The sequence below is a fragment of the Lepus europaeus genome, chromosome 3 (assembly GCF_033115175.1).
Source record: "Lepus europaeus isolate LE1 chromosome 3, mLepTim1.pri, whole genome shotgun sequence".
NCBI lineage: Eukaryota > Metazoa > Chordata > Mammalia > Lagomorpha > Leporidae > Lepus > Lepus europaeus.
The window spans coordinates 33,827,658-33,848,808 of record NC_084829.1 but is presented as its reverse complement, the minus strand read 5'-3'; the positions used below and the strand labels follow the sequence as shown (position 1 = coordinate 33,848,808).

General features: G+C 43.8%; 1 protein-coding gene across 1 annotated transcript; it reads left to right on the top strand.

Annotated features, from left to right (window-relative positions):
* The first annotated feature begins 3,448 nt into the window (after positions 1-3,448).
* On the top strand, positions 3,449-13,729 carry LOC133756829 (HLA class II histocompatibility antigen, DQ beta 1 chain). The gene is made up of 6 exons (XM_062187425.1): positions 3,449-3,596; positions 5,416-5,685; positions 10,390-10,671; positions 11,121-11,231; positions 11,694-11,717; positions 12,339-13,729. The coding sequence occupies exons 1-6, from the start codon at positions 3,488-3,490 to the stop codon at positions 12,350-12,352; spliced, it is 810 nt and encodes a 269-aa protein (XP_062043409.1). The 5' UTR covers positions 3,449-3,487; the 3' UTR covers positions 12,353-13,729.
* Positions 13,730-21,151: the final 7,422 nt, after the last annotated feature.

Genomic DNA, 21,151 nt, shown 5'->3' with positions numbered 1-21,151 from the left:
TATTGTGTGTTCTTGGAGGATTTATCCTTTTATTATTACTAGTGTTATTTCTCTGACTGATAATTTAAAAAAATTTTTTAAATTAGGTGTTTGTTTATTATAAAGTCAGGGTAACAGAGAAAGATCTTCTGTCTGCTGGTTCACTCCCCACAATGCTGCAATAACCAGGACTGACCCAGACTGAAGCCAGGAATCAGGAACTCCATCTGGATCTCCCACATGGCTAGTAGGAACTCAAGCACTGGGCCATCATCTGGTGCCTTCCAGGTGCATTAGCAGGGAACTGGATTGGAAGCAGAGTAGCTGGGACTTGAACTGCCATTCCAATCTAGGATGTGGGTGTCCCAAGCAACAGCTTAACCTGCTGTGCAGCAACACCCACCCCTTTCTTTACTCTTATGTCTACTTTATCTAATATTAACTTCGTCATTCCTGCTTTCTTTTGATTAATTTTTAAAATCTTTTTACATCCTTTTATTCTCAACTTACCTGTATTATTGTATTTGAAGTTAATTTCTTTTAGAAAGCATATAAATGGATCATACTTTTAAAAAATTAATCTGTGTTGGATCTGGCATTGTGGTGTGGTGGGAAAGCTGCCACTTGCGATGCCAATATCCTGGCTGCTCCACTTCTGACCCAGTTCCTGCTAATGGCCTGGGAAAAGCCATGAAAGATGGCCCAAGTGTTTGGGTCCTGCTACCCACGTGGGAGACACAGATGAAGCTGCTGGCTCTGGCTCTGGCTTGGCCCAGCCCTTGCCATTGTGGACATCCGAGGAGTGAACTAGTGGATGGAAGGTCAGTCTTTATCTCTCACTTTCTCTATGTAATTATGACTTCCAAATATAAAAATAAATCAACTTTAAAATTAACCATTTTAAAAAGCGAGTATAATTAAACTAATTGCATTTAATAAAATTAGTTATGTGTTAGGGATTACTTCTGCATTTTATGTTTCACCTCTTTCTTTTTAAAATTGCTTCTCCATTTTCTTTTTCCTGTCTTTATGGATTTCTTGAACATTTTTAAGAATTCCATTTGATTTATACGGTGGTTTTGAGTGTATCTTCAAGTAGATACTGTAGTTTTCTCTAATTTATCAAGATTGCTGATATCACAGTTTGTCAACTTGAGTGATGTCCAAAATCTTACTTCCCTTTACGTCTCTTACCCTTACATACTTAGAACAGAATTGTCTCATATTTCCTCTCTATTGAGAACTACATCAGACATCATTTTTAGAATTTTGCTACATATAAATGTAATTTTAAAAACTCAAAAGGAGAAGGAAACTTATTTTATTTATCCATGTTTTTACTTTTTTCATTTTTCTTTCCTCTTTCAAATATTGTAAGATCCTATCTTTAATTATTTTGCCAACGTTTAGATCATTTTCTTTAGCCCAGACACTAGCAGGAGTGGGAAGTCTGAAGAGGCAAGGGGAACTGGCAAAGCTACAGCCAAGGTGGGACCAGTCACTGCCAGGACAACTGTGCTCCAGAGCTGGGAAGGAGTGGAGAGGAAGCACCATGGCCTTTTCTCTCCCAGCCTTCTGATCTCCTGCTGGTGCTGTCCACCCACTGAGGCCAACTAGACCCCAGCTGGAAAGTCTGACCACAAGATGTAACCCTTAGCTCAGCCTTGGGGGTACAAAGCAGGGCCAATAGGGACTGAAAATAATCCCAGCCCAGCAAATTAAGGATAACCAGCAAATTCCTTGTGATCACATGGGAAATCTACCACTGACACTGGTAGACAGACGAGCAGAGTTAGAAATAACTGTGTTGACATGGATAAAGACTGAATCAGTCAATCCAGAAGACTGCCTTATTTCTGGATTTTCTCTTATGAAATATAATAAATTTATTTAACATATGAGCCATTCTCAGTATTTTTGTTACGTGAGGGTGACAGCATCCCATCCAATATCAGAACCCCTTACCTGTTGCTTGGTGCACATGATTATGGAACCCATTCTTTCCTTGAATTTCTTTACTCTTCTGTCTCCATAAGGCACAAGTATGTCTGTTGTGTGAGGCATCTTTTACTAAAATTTCCAGGCTTACATGGAAGGCTCACACATCACAATGAAATGTAAAACACAAAAATGGAAGTTGCACGTTAGTTTTTTTGGTTGAAGTTATTTCAGGTTTTTCACTGACCACTTCTCTGAGCCATGGAGTCCTCGGGGCAGCACACTCACAAATGCCTGCCATGACTTCTACATCATTAAATCCCTATCCTCATCCTCATGAAAAAATTTTATGAATGAATACAACAAATCGTCATCGCCTAGTCCTATGCTGCAGGGGGAATTACGGACAGTGCAAAATCTAAGAAGGCGGGGCTGCCCGGAAGCCGCTGGCAGAAGTCCAAACCAGAGCCCTGGTGGATGAGGTTTCAGCCAATCAGGGAAGGGCCCTAGGCTGACGCGGTTGTTGCTAGTTGAATGGTCTGGGTCCAGAGGCCCTCGATGTTGGGAAATCCCCAGAGCTGACGCCGCCTCGCAGCCGTCCCTTCCTAGCCCCAGAGTTGGATTTTGCCTTTGCTGACATCAGATGGAGAAGTTTCATGGTTCAAGAGGGAGTTAAGCAGGTGAAGAGATTATAAGAAAAATAAACTTAACATTATACATACTTCCACTCGCAGAGAATGCATGTCATAGGTTCCTGCATAGGAGGATCCCTTGCTAGCAGAGATGGCTTGTTTCACACATTGACCTGATATTTCTAGCCATTACGCAGGACAGCGGAGAAACACTTTGCAATATTAAACAGTTCATATTACTCTTGTATTTGTGTAGGTGAGGATTCAAATCCAAATGCATGAATCACAGTCCATATTTTACAAAAGGAAGCCTGAGGCAAAAAGAAATTCAGTCTTTGTTGACTCATAAAGCACATTAGTGGTGGAACTGCCGTGGCTGTGCTGGGCTGAAGCCGGGGAACCAGGAACCCAATCCAGGTATCCCACACGGATCGCAAGAGCCATTGCTGCTGCCTCCCAGGGTCCGCGTCAGCAGGGAGCTGGGCTGGGAACCGAGCCTGAGTACTCCAGAGTGGGACACGAACATCCCAACCTGCACCATGCCCTCCGGCCACGGTCCACCAGAGGTTCAAACAAGTGTCACCAAGATGTCCACTCTTGAATCGCTTTTGATTTTCGGTTCTTTAAACCACTAAGGCATTCGGTCTTCAGATCTAGGCAGACTTCTGTAGTTTGACCCAACAGGCATTAAATGTTCACCCAGTGCAATTTGGTGAAGGCAGCGCCAGGCGTTGGATAGAGAACCTTCAGAACAAATGTCTGCCCAGAGACAGATGACGTCCTGTAGCTCCAGCGCTGATTGGCTCCCTTCCTGGGGACCCGCCAATCCCAACACTCCTGGAAGCTTTCTCAGGTTTTTATTCTCCCAGGTAGGCACATCAGATCTATTTGGGGCAAGCTTTGCTGACTGCCATTCGCTTCTTCCCTTGTTCTCAAGTATGTCCCGGCGGATGGCGCTGCGGCTTCCCAGAAGCCTTCGTAGAGCAGCTGTGCTGGCGATCCTGGTGGTGCTGAGCTCCCCGGCGGCAGAGGGCCACGACTCCCCACGTAAGCGCAGGCGGCTGCTCCCCAGGGCCCCAGTCAGGGAATCCTCCTTGGGCTGGGGTGTGGGGAACGGTGATCTCTGTGAGCTTAGAATACAGCGCTCTATCACCAGTTAATTTCCTCTTTTCCAGACAGCCTGGTGTCTGCCTTCTGATCGTAAGATGAGCACAGGTGGCCTCCTCCCCATGGGCTCAAGCCTGGGGATGTTACACTAAGAGGGAGGGCATGACATGCATAGCCTTTATTAGTGACGGGATAAAGTGAGATTGGGGCTTATTTTCGAAGACAGGATTTTTCCAGAGAAACACAGGTTTGTTACTTCAGGATCCCCAAGACTTTATCTTTGCTAAATAGCAGGGATTTATTTTGCGATTCTGGGCTGGGGAAACAGGGCAGCAATAGTCTCTGGTTTCTGAGGACAAGGAGTCTATATTCCTGACCTGAGTGAAAAGTTCATGGAGGCAAACACTTGGCTTCTAACTGAAGCCAAGTGCTGACCACAGATAGGGAGTCTTACCTTCAGGTCCCACTGGCGTAGGGGCAAATGATAACTTGACTGAGAGTCAGAGGCATGAGTTGAAGGTGGGCTGAACTCGGGAAAAATGTAAAGAACGGGAGAGTTAAAGAACAATGGGTATTGAGAAACCACTCATTGCGGACACAGGATTAATATCTTTATATAAATTCTCTCAACCTTCCAACATGCCTAGGTGCAGGTATTGTGACATTTAAAAAATTATGTATTTATTTGAAAGGCAGAGAGAGAGAGAGAGAGAGAGAGAGAGAGAGAGAGAATCTTCGACTTGCTGTTTCATTTCCCAGATGGCTACAGCGGCCAGGGCTGTGGCAAGAGCTGCTTCCCCACCTCTCACATGGTGGCAGGAGCCCAAGTTCTTGTGCCGTTGTTGCTGCTTTCCCAGGCGCATTAGCAGGGAGCTGAATCAGAAGCAGAGCAGCCAGGACTCTAACAGGCACCTATATGGGATGCTGGCACTGCAGGTGTGGGGTTAACCCACCATGGCAAAGCGCCGCCCCTTGTGACTTTGTTTTCACACAGTTGTGCCCACAGCCAGTTCCCTCTAAGAACCCTGTTCTTCCCACCACAACACGAGGCTCCTCTGTATCTAAGATAATAGATAAAAGCACACTCTGTTATAACAATTTAGATGGTATTAGGTAGCCTGCCCAAGCTGGTAATCGACGCAATTCAACTGGAATCTTTTTAAAGTCAAAGCTTGTGCTCCTCTCATGAATAAGACGTTCCATTGTAGGACTCGGAGGTGTCTCCACCCCCCACCCCACCTCCCAGAGCAAGCCGGGACAAGGTGGGAAGCAGGGCGCTTGGCAGAGGCCCGGAGCCTACGCCTGTCAGACAGGCTTGGAGTCCGCTCACGTTAGACCTCCTGTGCTGTTCGCCTGAGCTCTGTGCTTGTGGGGATACCTGTCTCTGAGGTTCCCTGGAATTCACGGAGTAAGGCTTCCGGAGGGACCGCCCCACCCCTCCAGGTACGGCCTGCAGGTGCAACCCACCGCCGCCGATTCCGGCCGATTCGCGGGCCCGGGCCGGGGCCGGCGCTCTCAGCGCCCCGCCTTTGCGGCTGCCCCTCGGGTGAGGCGGACCCCGGGAGCCCTCGGAGGAGCGGGAGGAGCCGACTGGGCGACCCGGGTTCGGGAGGCGCGGGGCTGGGTTGGCGGGAGTCGGAGGAGAAGCGGCGGGTTCCGGGCTTCTCTGACTCAACGCCGGCCCCGCACAGCGACGGCCGCAAGGGGCGGTGCGGCTGAGCCGGGCCGGGGCCTGACTCCGCGCGTTGATGCCCCGCAGAGGATTTCGTGTTCCAGTTCAAGGGCTTGTGTTACTTCACCAACGGGACGCAGCGGGTGCGGTCCGTGAACAGATACATCTACAACCGGGAGGAGTTCGTGCGCTTCGACAGCGACGTGGACGAGTACCTGGCGGTGACCGAGCTGGGCCGGCCGGACGCCAAGAACTGGAACAGCCAGCCGGACATCCTGGAGCGGACGCGCGCCGAGATAGACACGGTCTGCAGACACAACTACGAGATTGAGCTGGGCAGCACCTTACAGCGGCGAGGTGAGCGCGGGCCCTCCGCCGCCGGCCGGGTCTCCCTGCTCGGGGAGGGGCCTCTGGGACGCGAGCCCCTCTGTGCGGAGGGGACGGGGCGGCGACCCAGGGGAGGGCGGGGACCGGACCCCAGCAGTCCTTGGACGTTTCCTAAGGAGGCTGTGGCGGCTGCCTGGTGTGGCCCCGCCTGGTGGTCCGCCTGGTCCTCTGCTCTTCTTTTGTGCGTTTGCCTTCTTCCTTAACCTGTGCACTGTGGGTAGCCGGGAGAGCGTGTCCCCAGCCCATGTCTCTGGTCCTTGGAGCCATCTAGCAGGGCCAAGGACCCATCTGCAGAGCTTAGGCCGCTGAGACGCCAACAGACTGGGCCCTGTGGACCTAGGGCCGTACCGCCTTTGCTTGCCGGGCACTTTGTACGTGCTGTAGTTGGCACATTGTATTTTGACATTTTGGTTTCAAACCATTCTCTCAATCCTGTTTTTATTGAATAAATTAGAGGGAGATGGAGAGAGCGAGAGCGAGGGAGTTCTTCCATCCACTGGTTCACTCCCCGAATTCCTGCAACAACAGAGGCTGGGTGGGTGGGTGGGAGCCAGGAACCCAGAATTCCATCCAGGTCTCCCATGTGGGTGGCAGGGCGCGTACTTGAGCCATTACCTGCTGCCTCCCAGGATCTGCATTAGCAGGAAGTTGAGAGTGGAGCTGGGACTGGAACTCAGGCACTACAGATGGGGTGTGGGCATTCCCAGCCAGGGCTTAACTGATACCCAACAGCCTGCCCCAATTCTGTTTTCTTAAGTGACTGTCACCAGTCCTAGCGCTGAGGAGAGGACTGGCACTGATGGTAGGTAGCACTAGCTCAGGAAACCACTGTCAATGAGTAAGTGTGGTTGACTGCTCATTTTTGTAAGTTTAAGAGAAGCAAGAATGAACAGAGGTTTGAAAATGGATTTTATCAATCATTCTTTACTATTTTACTTAGCACTTTAAAGTAAATGCTTACTGATTTAGATCTTAGTAATTTAAATTTTATGAATGCAAAGTCTGGGGCTAACAGTGTTTGCTAAAAATAAAAATAGCAGTCAATGGTGTTGTAAGGAAGAGCCTTAAATTTTTTTGAAAAGCTCAATGAGTTGCCTAATTCAAAGAGCATGAATAAAAATTGTCCCAGGCTTCTTTTGGTGTAGATCTGTTTCCCCTGCCCTGGCTTCCGCTCCCTCTACCCGCTTGCATCACCACATCACTCAGGGGTAGATGTTCTGAAAGATAATTATACTCACTTAATGAGCACCTGTAGATGATTACCTTGCCAGATCCCATCTACATTATGCCGTCTGTTCTCACAGCTATCTTCCAGTTTGGGATTAGCATCATCATCTTACGTGTGCTAATATTGGTACATGATAGACACTCTACTAGTTAGCTTACAGTTACCACGTCCTGAAGCCTCCCCCAAACACAAGACCGTTCTTATGTGTGTAGAATCTAATGGAAGCAAAACCTCCTGGAAGCTGGCTGGGTAGGATCAGAAGCAGCATTAGTTGGATAAAAATGATACGTTCAAGGGTTGAAAATTCATGATTAATCCCTAGTCTGACTGCAGTTTTATCTTTATATTCTTGCCTTCTTCTGGTCTACATCCCAATGCCACCAAGTACTTACTTTTTGCTATGTAATTCTTTTTCATGAAAAAAAAAAAAACTTATGCCTTCTATATTTAGTCACAGTCAGTGTAAGATGAACAGATTTTATGAGGCCATGTAGCTGGTCATAATTTCAGTGATACTCTGGGTAGGAGAACGTGAACATGAGTTAAAAGTCCAAAACAAAAACATGATGCTCATGAGTGCCATTTAATTAGGTCCAGGAACCATCTTTTGTCTTCAGCCAATTCCAGTTATACTTGTGTGTACACATTGCATTCTCATTAACTCAAGCCAGCCTCTGAAAGAATCTCAGAATATTTCCTTTTTTATTTTAGAAAACTTTTATTTAATAAGTATAAATTTCAAAAGTACAACTTTTGGGTTATAGCAGTTTTCCCCCCATAACCACCCTCCCACCCACAAACCATCCCATCTCCTACTCCCTCTCCCATCCCATTCTCCATTAAGATTCATTTTCAATTATCCTTATATACAGAAGATCAATTTAGTATATATTAAATAAAGATTTCAACTGTTTGCACCCACACAGAAACACAAAGTGTAAAGTACTGTTTGAGTACTAGTTATAGCATTAATTCACATTGTACAACACATAAAGGACAGAGATCCTACATGGGGAGTAGGTGCACAGTGACTCCTATTGTTGATTTAACAATCGACACTCTTGTTTATGGCGTCAGTAATCACCCGAGGCTCTTGTCATGAGCTGCCTAGGCTATGGAAGCCTCTTGAGTTCACAAACTCCGACTTTATTTAGACAAGGCCATAATCAAAGTGGAAGTTCTCTCCTCCCTTCAGAGAAAGGAACCTCCTTCTCTGATGGCCTGTCAGAATATTTTCTTTAGAGAACATATGTGATAATGTTTGATTTCAGAAGGAAGGAAGGAATTCTTAATAACAAGAAGATGGAGTAGGATAGACAGCTAGTTATTAAACTCGAATGTTAAAAAGAAATGAAAATAAGAGAACAGCAAATATATAAAACATCTGTTAATATTTAATAATTAGTAATAGCAATGAACAACAATTTACTAGTCTTTAATAGACTATAATTCACACCAGGAGAATAAGGAACTACAATTAAATAATTCTAATTCTAAATTAGAAGTGAAGGGTAAGACGTGTAAGATAGGCAGGAAAAAGTATGCCATATTTGATCATGAGTGGCAATCTGAGAAAATTAGGAAAAGAGGCGTGGACAAACATGATAATCTATTGATGTTATTTTCCTTAAAGACTTCTTTACTTTTCCTTCTAAGCACATAAACTTCTGAAATAGCATACTCATTTGTTAGGATCTTTTTAAAGATTGCAACTTCTATCAAGACAGGGCCATGGTCTGTCATTTATCTTTGGATTCCCAGAGCTTGTCAAATTTATATGTGTTGAATGGCTGCATCAATGAGTGAATAAAATATAATATAGGTGGCATATATGATGTGGAGATTGAAATTTATATATTTAATAATATACATTTGTTGAAGGAGGTACTTTTCTCTGAAGGGAGGAGAGAACTTCCACTTTGACTATGACCTTGTCTAAAAAAGATCAGAGTTGGTGAACTCAAAAGGCTTCCATAGCCTTGGCAACTCATGACAAGAGCCTAGGGTGATTACTGATGCCATAAACAAGAGTGTCAATTTGTTAAGTCAACAACAGGAGTCACTGTGCACTTACTCCTTATGTAGGATCTCTGTCCTTAATGTGTTGTGCAATGTGAATTAATGCTATAACTAGTACTCACTTTGTGTTTCTATGTGGGTGCAAACAGTTGAAATCTTTATTTAATATATACTAAATTGATCTTCTGTATATAAAGATAATTGAAAATGAATCTTGATGTGAATGGAAGGGGAGAGGGAGCGGGAGAGGGGAGGGTTGTGAGTGGGAGGGAAGTTATGGGGGGGAAAGCCATTGTAATCCATAAGCTATACTTTGGAAATTTATATTTATTAAATAAAAGTTAAAAATAATGTACATTTGTCTGTGCATATGGGGGTTCAATGTAGAATGGCATTTGAGCTAAGGTTAGGGTAAAAGTCAGAGGGAAGGTGCATTGACTGGAAACATGTAGGCAGTGCTGTGGCTCTCCCTGAGTATTACGGATGTAAAATTGTGGGACACAGCGTGGCAGACAAGTGTTACCTGATGTGGTGGTCACTGTTGTCCTACTTTATTGTCCAGATGTTTCTCAGACCATATTACTATTTATTGGACTGTGACTTGTGCTAATGGTCTTACACCAAGAAACAAGAGTCATGGCTGCTGTATTTTCTCTTCTGTGGTGGAGCAATGGAACTAACAGAAAACAGTGTCACTGCCTGGAGTGGTGACCTTCAATTTCAGTAGGAGTAAGGGGAAAAAGTTTGTTGTTATTTTTAGTTTTATAAGAGATGGCCTAAATAACGTATTGATTTCTAATTTTATAGGGCTTCAATATTTTAAAGCATTTTTTAAAAAGATTTATTTATTTATTAGAATGTAAGAGCCACACAGAGAGGAGAGGGAGGGAGGGAGGGAGGGAGAGAGAGAAAGAGAGAGATCTTCTATCCGATGGTTCACTCCCCAATTGGCTGCAACGGCCAGAGCTGCACCGATCTGAAGCCAGGAGCCAAGAGCCTTTTCCGGGTCTCCTACGCGGGTGCAGGGGCCCAAGGACTTGGGCCATCTTCCACTGCTTTCCCAGGCCACAGCAGAGAGCTGGATTGGAAGTAGAGCAGCCAGGACTAGAACTGGCGACCATATGGGATGCTGGTGCCTCAGGCCAGGGTGTTAACCTGCTGCGTCAGAGTGCCGGCCCCAAGGTCTTCAATATTTTAAACATAGTAACTCCTACAGAATGATTTTTATTGTCTCTTATTATTCTGAAAAGTAAATTGACTAATACATGTCAACTAATAAGAGGTGATTCTCAGATTCTAATTCAATACTTGGAATCCAGGAATCTGTCTAGTTTGGTGTCAAGGGGTGACTGCTCCCCATTGGGAGACTTGCCATGTGCTTTCACGTCTCACTTACTCTGTCTTTTCCTGTCTGTTACTGCCCTCAGAGAAGCCTATGGTGACCATCTCCCCTTCCGAGACAGAGGTTCTGGACCACCACAACATGCTGGTCTGCTCAGTGACAGATTTCTACCCCAGCCAGATCAAAGTCCGCTGGTTTCGGAATGACCAGGAGGAGACAGCTGGGATTGTGTCTACCCCCCTTATTAGGAATGGGGACTGGACCTTCCAGATTCTGGTGATGCTGGAAATGACTCCCCAGCGAGGAGATGTCTACACCTGCCAAGTGGAGCACCCCAGCGTCGAGAGCCCCATCACGGTGGAGTGGCGTAAGGGGCAAATCGTTTTCTTTCACTGTTGGTCCCACAAGACAGAGGGTGGAGCTCCCTCTGCCCCATCCTATCCATTATCTGTGAGGTCACTGCTCAGGTGGGAATCATGGGAGACAGGTGCACTGGTGCAGACGCATTTGTAGATTACTGATCTCACTGTCTTCCCAAATGGAGGGAGGTCATCTTACACCCTGTGGCCTTGGAAGCCAGCTCTTATAGGTTGTAGATGTATCCCTCAGGAGTGAGGATCTACTTACCCATCTCTGTCCCTACCTGCTGTGTCCATGGATCTATTGGCTGATCCTTCTGTACCCTAGAGATGATTAGAATGGAGAAGTAGGCTCCTTTGGTGCCTCTGCCTCTGGTACTTTAAATTGGACTTGAGACTGCAGCCAGGAACATTGCACTTTGGGGACAGATGCTGATACTCAGGTTCTCCTCCCCAGGGGTGCAGTCTGAATCTGCCCAGAGCAAGATGCTGAGTGGTGTTGGCGGCTTCGTGCTGGGGCTGATCTTCCTCGGGCTGGGCCTTTTCATCCGTCAAAGGAGTCAGAAAGGTGAGGAGCTCTGTGGGGAAGTGGGGAAGATGGGCCTGAGACCCTCTGTTCAGGAGGCTCTGCCTCTACAGATTGCTTCTTTTCCCCTACCTCTGAAAGGAAGGAATTTCAGTTGGAGGAGATCGGACAACCCCCAGAGAGACTTCAGAGTCTGATCTTACGGGTTGAAAGGAAGCTCTGCCCCAGAGTGGTGGAGTTTATCCTAAGAGTCTCTTATTTTCTGTATTACCTCACTGGATCCTTCCCTAAAGCCTCCTCTATTAACAGGGTCATCATGTTTTCTTCGTTAATTAACAGTTTCATTTGTCATGGGAGATTTTAGCTTAGGATGATTAAGGCCTTATGGAACAAGAGTAGGGAGAGAATATAGCTCACTGATGAAGTTGCATGACTCATTTTTCTTTGGGGTGAGAGTGGTTGTTTGTATAATGAGACTTTTCTCTGTATATCTTTATCTTGTAGGGACCCGTGGGCCTCCACCAGCAGGTAATGTTTTGTCCCTTGTTCAGTGGGTGGCATGGGGACAGGTGTAAGAGGAAAGGGCATGAATTGAGTGAATATACCTGGGCACAATGGTCTCAGTTCATAGCCTGCTTTACTGTGGGGATCAGGAGTTAGGACAGAACTTTATCAGTTCTTGTAAACAGCTCCAGAAGTTGTTTCCAAGAATAAAATACTAACTTGCTAGCATCTTTCTGTGAAACTTGGAGCCAGAGCCACATCTTAGGTGTTGGACATGGAGCGATGCCCATTTTGTGCCACATATTGGTTTGCTACTCTCTGTAGACTTATTAGTAACCCCATTAGTGGTAGTGTTTTCATTAGAAGGTGTTGCATAATTCAGTAAAAAGACTGAGCCCTTCATTTTCATGGAAGAGTAGCAGCTCTTCCTCCTCACCTCCAGTACACCTGCATCAAAGTGAACTTCTATGTCCTCTTTAGGTGATTTCTACTTTCTTAGACACTGGGGGAGGTGATGATTATCTGTCCTGGGCCTCAATTTTCTATGTCTGAAGCAGCAGGGAGATCTGTGGGGAGAGGAAAGGGTGTGTCCTTTGGAGGCCATGTGCTGACCACACCCCCATCTCTCTCCCATCTCTTCTACAGGGCTCCTGCGCTGACTCCTGTGGACATTTTAACAGATTAGTTATTGCTTCTGTAAAGCCCGACTTCCTGTCCTAGCTCAGAACTCCCAGCTGCCTGAGTCAGCCTGCCTTCCTCTGAGATCAGAGTCCCACAGTGACTCTGTTGCAGCTGCCATCTCACCTCCTGTGACCCCACTCCAAGGATTTGGCTGTGACTCGGCTTCCTGAACTGTCCCCAGAGCCTCTGCCTGTGTCTGTGTGCTGCCAGCTGTGTCTCCTCAACGGGGTTTCTGTTTCCACATCCTGCCCCTACAAGTTGCTCAAGAAGAGCACATCAAAACCACTTACCTGAAATTAGAGCTTTTTTCATAATTAAACACGATTATGTGTTGTTTGTATCCAAATCCTCTTTAATTGGGTGGAGGCAGGAAACTGCTACAGGGTGAAGCAGAAGATGTTTGAGGTGACCAAGCCAATGTGTGACCAGAAGGGGTGCTGTTCATTGAAAGGAGACGAGAAGATCATGGGGGTGCCATGAAAGGGTGGGCAGAAGAGAGACCCATTCAATTGTCACACCTTTGATGGGTCTTAATATGATGTTTGATGCAACAGCTTTAGGATATCCTAGGCTCTCTTTCAGTCTGGAGCTTTGTGTATTCTAAGCATGGGGGAATTATTGGTGGTATACATAGCAGTCCCTGGTGTCACAGAGAAACAAACTGTTCCAAGTGTATCCTGGCAAGTTACACTGAGACCAATTTTCGTTTTTGAGAAAGTAGAATCAGCAATAAAAAATTCTATATTATTGGTTCCAAATGATTGAAGCTCAACTCACACTTACTTTTTTTTCCCCATGTAACATGAAGTCCTGGGTTAAACTGTTTTCAGAAGTGAATAGATTGAGAGATTCAATGAGGTCTTCATCTCTCTTTGTGTACACCCTTTTCTTTTTTGCTATGCCTCGTTTTGTCCCTCTGTATTTCTTTCAGTGTATTGCTCTGCATATTTTATGTCTGTCTTTGCATCTCCGTGTGTCTCCTGCTTTCACTGCTTTGCTGCCCCTTTGTGTGGCCCTATTTATAGCTGTACCTTTGTCACTGTTTATCTATAGCACTCTGTTTCCTTTTGCAAATCCAGTTTTTGCATTTATCTTTCTCATCACCTCATATCTCACCTCAGTTTCTGCGTTTTTGTCTGTCTTTGGTCTGTGTTTCTATTGTGTCTACTGGGGTTTTAAGATAGTGTGGTAGATTGTGATTGGCCAAGAATGGGTCATATGAACAACTTTTAAAAACATCCTGGGGCTGGTGCTGTGGTGTAGCAGGTAAAACCATGGCTTGCAGTGCTGGCATCCCATATGGGCGCCGGTTTGAGTCCTGGCTCCTCCACTTCCAATCCAGCTCTCTGCTAAGAAGTAGATGGCCCAAGTCCTTGGAACCCTGTACCTTGGAACCTGGAAGAAGCCCCTGGATCCTGGCTTTGGATTGGCACAGGTCCAGACATTGCAGCCAACTGGGGAGTGAACCATCAGATGGAAGATCTCTCTCTCTCTCTGCCTCTCTTCTCTTTGTGTAACTCTGACTTTCAAATAAATAAATGAATAAATCAATAAATCTTAAAACCATCCTGTACACTGATGCAGAATCTACTTCTTTATTAGGAATGCAGACTGGATTTTTCCAGATACTGGTGATGGTGGAAATGTATCTCTAGCATGGAGATGTCTACCTCTTCCACCTGAAGCCCCCCACCATGGAGTAGTGGGAAGGGAAGCTGTGTCTTTGCATCATGAACTTAACAAGACAAATAGCACAGTTTCTTCTGGTTCTATGGTCCCTCAATGGGGGACCTGCTTACACTCATCCTATCCCTTGATTCTTTCACAATCACCTGATGGTACTGTTGATGTAGAGTTTTCAGAGGAACAGAGCTTTCTTCATCTGGACATAGTGACCTGTTTATTTCTGACAGCATTCTCTTCCCAAGGGCTAGAGAAGTCATGACACAGTGTGGTTCTAGCACTGAAAGTTGATCTCTGTGTCAGTGTCTGTATTTCACCATTAAGATTAGTGCATGGAAACTTAACTGAGGTTATGGAAGGCCATTCCCAAGAAGAGCAGATATCACTTCTTCCCTTTCTCTGTTACCCATCTATTGTAGCTGAGGAGGCATTGCAGGTGCTTCTTGATCTTGGAAAAGATTAAATAGAGAACTAGACTCCTTTGGAATCTTTATCTCCTGAACTCTAGGCTGTAATGCTGGTCATCAGATGGGGTGGTTGTGGGACATGCACTGATACTTGAACTTCTGGTTTTCATGGGCATAGGCTGAACTTGCCTAGACATAGATGCTGAGTGGAAATATAATTTTTTTTTTACTGGTTTTGTCATTTTTCTCATGGTGAGCATTGTCATTTAACATGAGAATTAACTGGAGATAAAACTCTAAGTAAAATAGTGAGGACTTGAACTGGGTTGTTTTTGGAGTCTTTGCTATCCATGTGAACTATTTACTTCCTTCTTAATCAGCTGGTTAACTCCCCAAATGCACACAACAGCTGGGACTGAGCCAGGTTGAAGCCAGGATTTGGGAACTCAATCTGGGTCTTTCATGTAGATGGTAGGGACAAAGTACTTGAGTAATCACCTACTGCTTCCAAGGGTTCCCTAATAGGAACTTGGAAAAGAGTTCGGAATTCAACCTAGGCACTCGGGAATGGAACCAGGTGTCTTAACTACTGCACTAAATGCTTGTTGCAGCTCTTTGCTTTTGTCCATGCAACAAAGGGGACAGAGCTGGGGGTTAAACTAGACAAGAGAGTTTAGAGAGACATTGAGGTCTGATTTTTCTAGTTGAAACCAAGCCCTATTGCTAGGGTGGATGTGGAATATTTTCTAGGGCACTCTTTCAGTTGAACATTGTTATACTGGCCCCATGCTAGGAAGATTCCTTCATAAGAGAAGTTCAGGGTTTTCTGCCCTTTCTTCCAGAGATAGTTTTATAGAAACAACTACTTTTGCACCTAGGTTTCATTTTGTAACACAATAATACAATCTTTAATTTATAATTTGATGAAAACAGCAACTGCATCTTTTTTTTTTTAAAAAGATTTATTTTGATTATTTGAAATACAGAGTTACAGAGAGGTAGAGACAGAGAGAGAGAGAGAGAGAGAGAGAGAGAGAGAGAGAGAGTCTTCTATCCTCTGATTCACTCCCCAGATGGCCACAATGGCCGGAGCTGTGCCGATCTGAAGCCATGAGCCAGGAGCTTCTTCCAGGTCTCCCACATGGGTGCAGGAGCCCAAGGACTTGGGCCATGTTCTCCTGCTTTCCCAGGCCATAGCAGAGAGCTGGATCAGAAGTCGAGCAGCCAGGACTAGAACCGGCACCCATATGGGATGCTGGCACTTCATGCCAGGGCTTTAACCCACTGCGCCACAGCGCCAGCCTCACAACTGCATCTTTTATAAACAAGTTTGCTAACAGAAAGAACTGAGGAAAATATAGGGTGTACTAGATGACAACCTATTAGCTACGAGCATCTGACTTTAGCTTAAGTAATAGTACCTTGTAGAGATGATGATGGTTACCATATTCCAAAACTCCTGTGTGTTTCCCAGCCTCCTCCACTGTTTGACTGGGGTCTTAAACAGTAACAGCCAATGGAACAGAGGAGTTTGTGTAAGATCTGTTTACTTTGCCTTCCTCTTCTATCCACAAACCTGGAAGCATTGGTGTTGGTGTGTTAGATGTTGGAAACTTTGTAACTTGAGTTCCTTAAATAAATGTGGGACTGAGTCTATTTTATTAGTTTAGGCCAATAAGATTTAATTTTTAAAGTATTTCATTGAAATACAGTATACATACCAAGAAATACACATAAGCATACAGATCAATGAATTTTTTTTGTCTTCTGATCACATTTATAACCAATTGCCAAATTAAGAATTTTTAAAAAATATTTATTTAAAAGGCAGAGTTACAGAGTGAGAGAGAGAGAGAGACACAGAGAGAGAGAGAGTGAGATCTTTCATTCGCTGGTTCACTCTCCAAATGGCCACAACAGCTGAAGCTGGGCCAATCTAAAGCCAGGAGCCGGGAGCTTCTTCTGGGTCTCCCAACTGGGTACAGGGGCCTAAGGACTTGGGCCATCTTCCACTGCCTTTCCCGGGGAGCATTAGCAGGGAGCTGGATCAGAAGTGGAGCAGCTGGGACTTGAACTGGCACCCAAATGGGGTGCTGGAGCCACAGGAGGGAGCTTTACCTATTATGCTACAGCTCCAGCCTCCAAATTAAGAGCATTTAAAGCATTAGTAGTACTCCAAAGAATCCATACTGTTCTCCCATTTCTTTTTCTAAAGAGTATATTATCATTTACATGGTGTGATTTAGTGAAGGTATATTTATGGTTATATTCCAAATGATCTAACATCTCCCCAATTTCTGTTCTATGTTTAGTAACTATCACAAATAAGAGAAAATGTGAAATTTTTCTTTTTGGATCTGGCTTATTTCATGTAATGAGCTCTAGTTGCATCGATTTTGTCACAAATGTCAGGATTTCATTCTTTTCTATGGCTGAGCAATATTCCATCATGTATATATACTACATTTCTTTATCTAGCCATTAGTTGATGGACATATAAGTTGATCTCATATCTTTGCTATTGTGAATTGAGCTACTGTAACATGGGAGTGCAGATATTGCTTTCATATGCTCATTTCATTTCCTTTGGATACATTCACAGGAATGGGGTAGCTGGGTCACATGGTAGATCTATTTTTAGTTTTCTGAAGAATCTTCACACTCTTTTCCATAATGGTTGTACCAGTTTACATGTATTTGAGTATGTTGACTCATCCCTGCATCCCTGGAATGAATCCTGCTTTGTCTGGGTGAATTTTCTTTTTGATGTGTTGTTGTATTCATTTTTTTACCTAGAAACTTTTTAAATAAGGTATACAAACTTCATACATTTCATATATGCAAATTTAGGAACATAGAGATTCTTCCCACCATACCCTCCCTCCTGCCTGAACTTTCACTCTTCTTTCTCCTCCCTTTTCTATTCCCATTCTTATGTTTTTTTAAATAAAAAATCTATTTCCAATTAACTTTATACACATAAGATTAATCTTACAATAAGTAATGAGTTCATCAAACAGTATGAAAAAAAGTTGTTCCTCAACAGTCGAGACAAGGGCTGGTCATAATCAGCACATCTCAAAGTGTCAATTTTACTTTTTTGATTATTATGTGCAATATTAGTTACCACAGATCAGGGAAAACATATGATGTTTGTCTTTTTGGGACTGGCTTATTTCACTCAGTATAATGGTTTCCAGTTGCATAGATTTTGTTGCAAAAGACAAGATTTTCTTTTTTATGGGTGAGTAATATTCTATAGTGTATATATACTATAACTTCTTTAGTCATCAATTGATGGATATTTGGATTGATTCCATATATTAACTATTGTGAATTGAGTTGCAATAAACATGGGTGTACTCAAAACTTCTGAATATGCTGATTTCTTTTCGTTTGTATAAATTCTGAAGAGTGGGATGGCTGGGTCATATTGTAGATCTACATTCAGATTTCTGAGATATCGCCATACTATTTTTCACAATGGCTGTACCAGTTTACATTTCTACCAACAATGGATTAGCATACCTTTCCCTCACATCTTTGCCAGCATTTATTGTTTGTTGATTTCTGTATGAGAGCCATTCTAACTGGGGTGAGGTGAAACCTCATTGTGGTTTGAATTTGCATTTCCCTGATGGCTAGTGATCCTGAGCACTTTTTTATGTGTATTTTGACCATCTGAATTTCCTCTTTTAAAAAATGCCTGTCCTGCAGCTGAGGGGACGGCCAAGTAGGGTCAGCAACATTGCAGGCAGAACTGTAAATTTCTTGTTAGAGATGCCCCCTGCCTTTACCTGGCCAGCTCTCCTCCCAGCCCAGCCAAGTAATGAAAGTCAACAGAGTGCCTTCACCTAGGAGGTTCAAACCTCTTTTAGGATATACCCCATGTGAAGAGATAGATAGGTCTGGGCCTCTTAACTTACAAGGCCTAAAGCCCACCAGATTATTATCAAGCCCCTTCTATCAGGTTCTATTTGCCTCTCAATCAGAAAACTTAATTGTAGCTTAGACAGCACCTTTCTTAGCACATCTAATAATGACTCTGTCCTTTGTTCTAGACCCTGTCTAGCGTACTTGGGCCTCATTCCTTTGTAATCATAACCTCTACTCTACCACCAATGGCTCTACTCCCAACCTGTGTGTACTGATGGTCCTCTTCCCCACTTAATGCTGTATAATTGTTCAAACCTGGTAAATGCCACTCTTAGGATCATTGGTTACTATCCTCAACCTGTCTTTTATGACCTTGTCTAAATATGATCAGAGTCGGCAAACTTGGAAGGCTTCCATAGCCTTGGCAACTCATGACGACAGCCTAGGGTGGTTACTGGCGCCATAAACTAGAGTGTCAATTTGTTGGGTCAACAACAAGAGCCACTGTGCACCTGCTCCTCATGTGGGATCTCTGTCCTTAATGTGCGTACATTTTGATTTAATGCTATAACTAGTACTCAAACAGTATGTTTCACTTTGTGTTTCTATGTGGGTGCAAACTGTTGCAATCTTTATACTAAATTGATCTTCTGTATATAAATAGAATTGAAAATGAATCTTGATGCAAATGGAAGGGGAGAGGGAGCGGGAGAGGGGAGGGTTGTGGGTGGGAGGGAAGTTATGGGAGGGGGAAGTCATTGTAATCCATAAGCTGTACACTGGAAATTTATATTCATTAAATAAAAGTTAAAAAAAAATGCCTGTCCAAGTCCATTACTCATTTCATTTCTTTTTTTTTAAAGATTTATTTTTTATTTGAAAGAGTTACACAGAGAGAGGAGAGGCAGAGAGGGAGAGAGAGAGAGAGAGAGAGAGAGAGAGAGAGAGAGAGAGGTCTTCCATCTGATGGTTCACTCCCCAGTTGGCTGCATCTGTCACAGCTGTGCGAATCCAAAGCCAGGAGCCAGGAGCTTCTTCTGGGTCTCCCATGAGGGTGCAGAGGTCCAAGGACTTGGGGCATCTTCTACTGCTTTCCCAGGCCATAGCAGAGAGCTAGGTTAGAAGTGGAGCAGCCGTGTCTCGAACTGGTGCCCATATGGGATGCCGGTGCTTCAGGTCAGAGTGTTAACCAACTGCACCACAGCACCGCCCCTTCCTTTGCTCATTTCTTTTTTTTAAAAAGATATTTATTTATTTATTTGACTGGTAGAGTTACAGACAGTGAGAGAGAGAGAGAGAGAGAGAGAGAGAGAGAGGTCTTTCTTCCGTTGGTTCACTCCCCAAATGGTCGCAATGGCTGGAGCTGCAGTGATCTGAAGCCAGGAGCCAGGAGCTTCTTCTGGGTCTCCCATGTGGGTGCAGGTGTCCAAGCACTTGGGCCATCTTCCACTGCTTTTCCAGGCTATAGCAGATAGGTGGACTTGAAGAGGAGCAACCAGTATTAGAACTGGTGCACATATGGGATGCCGGTGCCACAGGCGGAGGATTAATCTAGTGTGCTACGGCACAGGCCCCTGCTGATTTCTTAACTGGATTGTTTGTTTTGTTGTTGTTGAGTTTCTTAAGCTCTTTATAGATTCTGGATATTAATCCTTTATTTGCATAGTTTGCAAATATTTTGCCCCATTCTGTAAGTTACCTCTTCACTTTGTTGAATATTTATTTTGTGATGCAGAAGCTTTGCAATTGGATTTAATCCCATTTTTCAATTTTGGCTTTGATTGCCTGTGCTTCTGGGGTCTTTCCCAATGTCTTGCAGAGTATCCCCAATGCTCTCTAGTAATTTGATGGTATTGGTTCATAGATTTAGATTACTGATGCATTTTGAGTGGATTTTTGTGTAAGGTGTATAGTTGGGGTCTTGCTTCACACTTATGCATGCAGTAATACAATTTTCTCAGCACCTTTTGTTGAAGAGACTGTGCTTGAGCCACGGATAGATTTTAGCTCCTTTGGTTGTAGTTGTGTGGATTTTCTATTCTGTTCCATTGGTCTACAAGTTTGTTTTTGTGCCAGTACCAGGTTGTTTTGATTATAACTTCCCTGTGGTATGTTTGAAATCAAGTATTGTAATGCCTATGGCTTTGTTTTTGTCATATAAGATTGCTTTAGCTATTCGGGGTCTCTTGTGGTTCCATATGAATTTTACCATTGGTTCTTCTAGATCTGAGAAGAATGCCGTTGGTATTTGGTTGGGATCACATTGAATCTGCGAATTACCTTTCAAAATGTGGACATTTTGATGATATTGATTCTTTCAATCCATGAACATGGAAGATTTTTTCCATTTTTTTTGATGTCTTCTATTTCCTTCTTTAATGTTCTGTAATTTTCAGTGTGGAGGTCTTTTTCTTCTCTGGTTAAATTTATTCCAAGATATTTAATTTTTTTGTAGTTCTTGTGAATGGGATTGATATTAGATATTCTTTCTCAGCCATAACATTGCTTGTATATACAAAGTGCTGATTTTTGTGTGTTAATTTTATTTCCTGCCACTTAACCAAATGCTTTTATAAGTTCTAATAGTCTCATTAGTGGAATATTTTGGTTCTCCTATATATAGAATCATGTCCTATGCAAATAGGGATAGTCTGACTTTTTGCTTTCCAGTTGTATCCCTTTGATTTCTTTTTCTTGCCTAATGGCTCTGGCTAAATCTTTCAGGACTATATTGAATAATAGTAGTGAGAACGGGTATAGTTGTCTGGTTCCAGATCTTAATGGGCATACTTTTAGCTATTCCCTATTCAA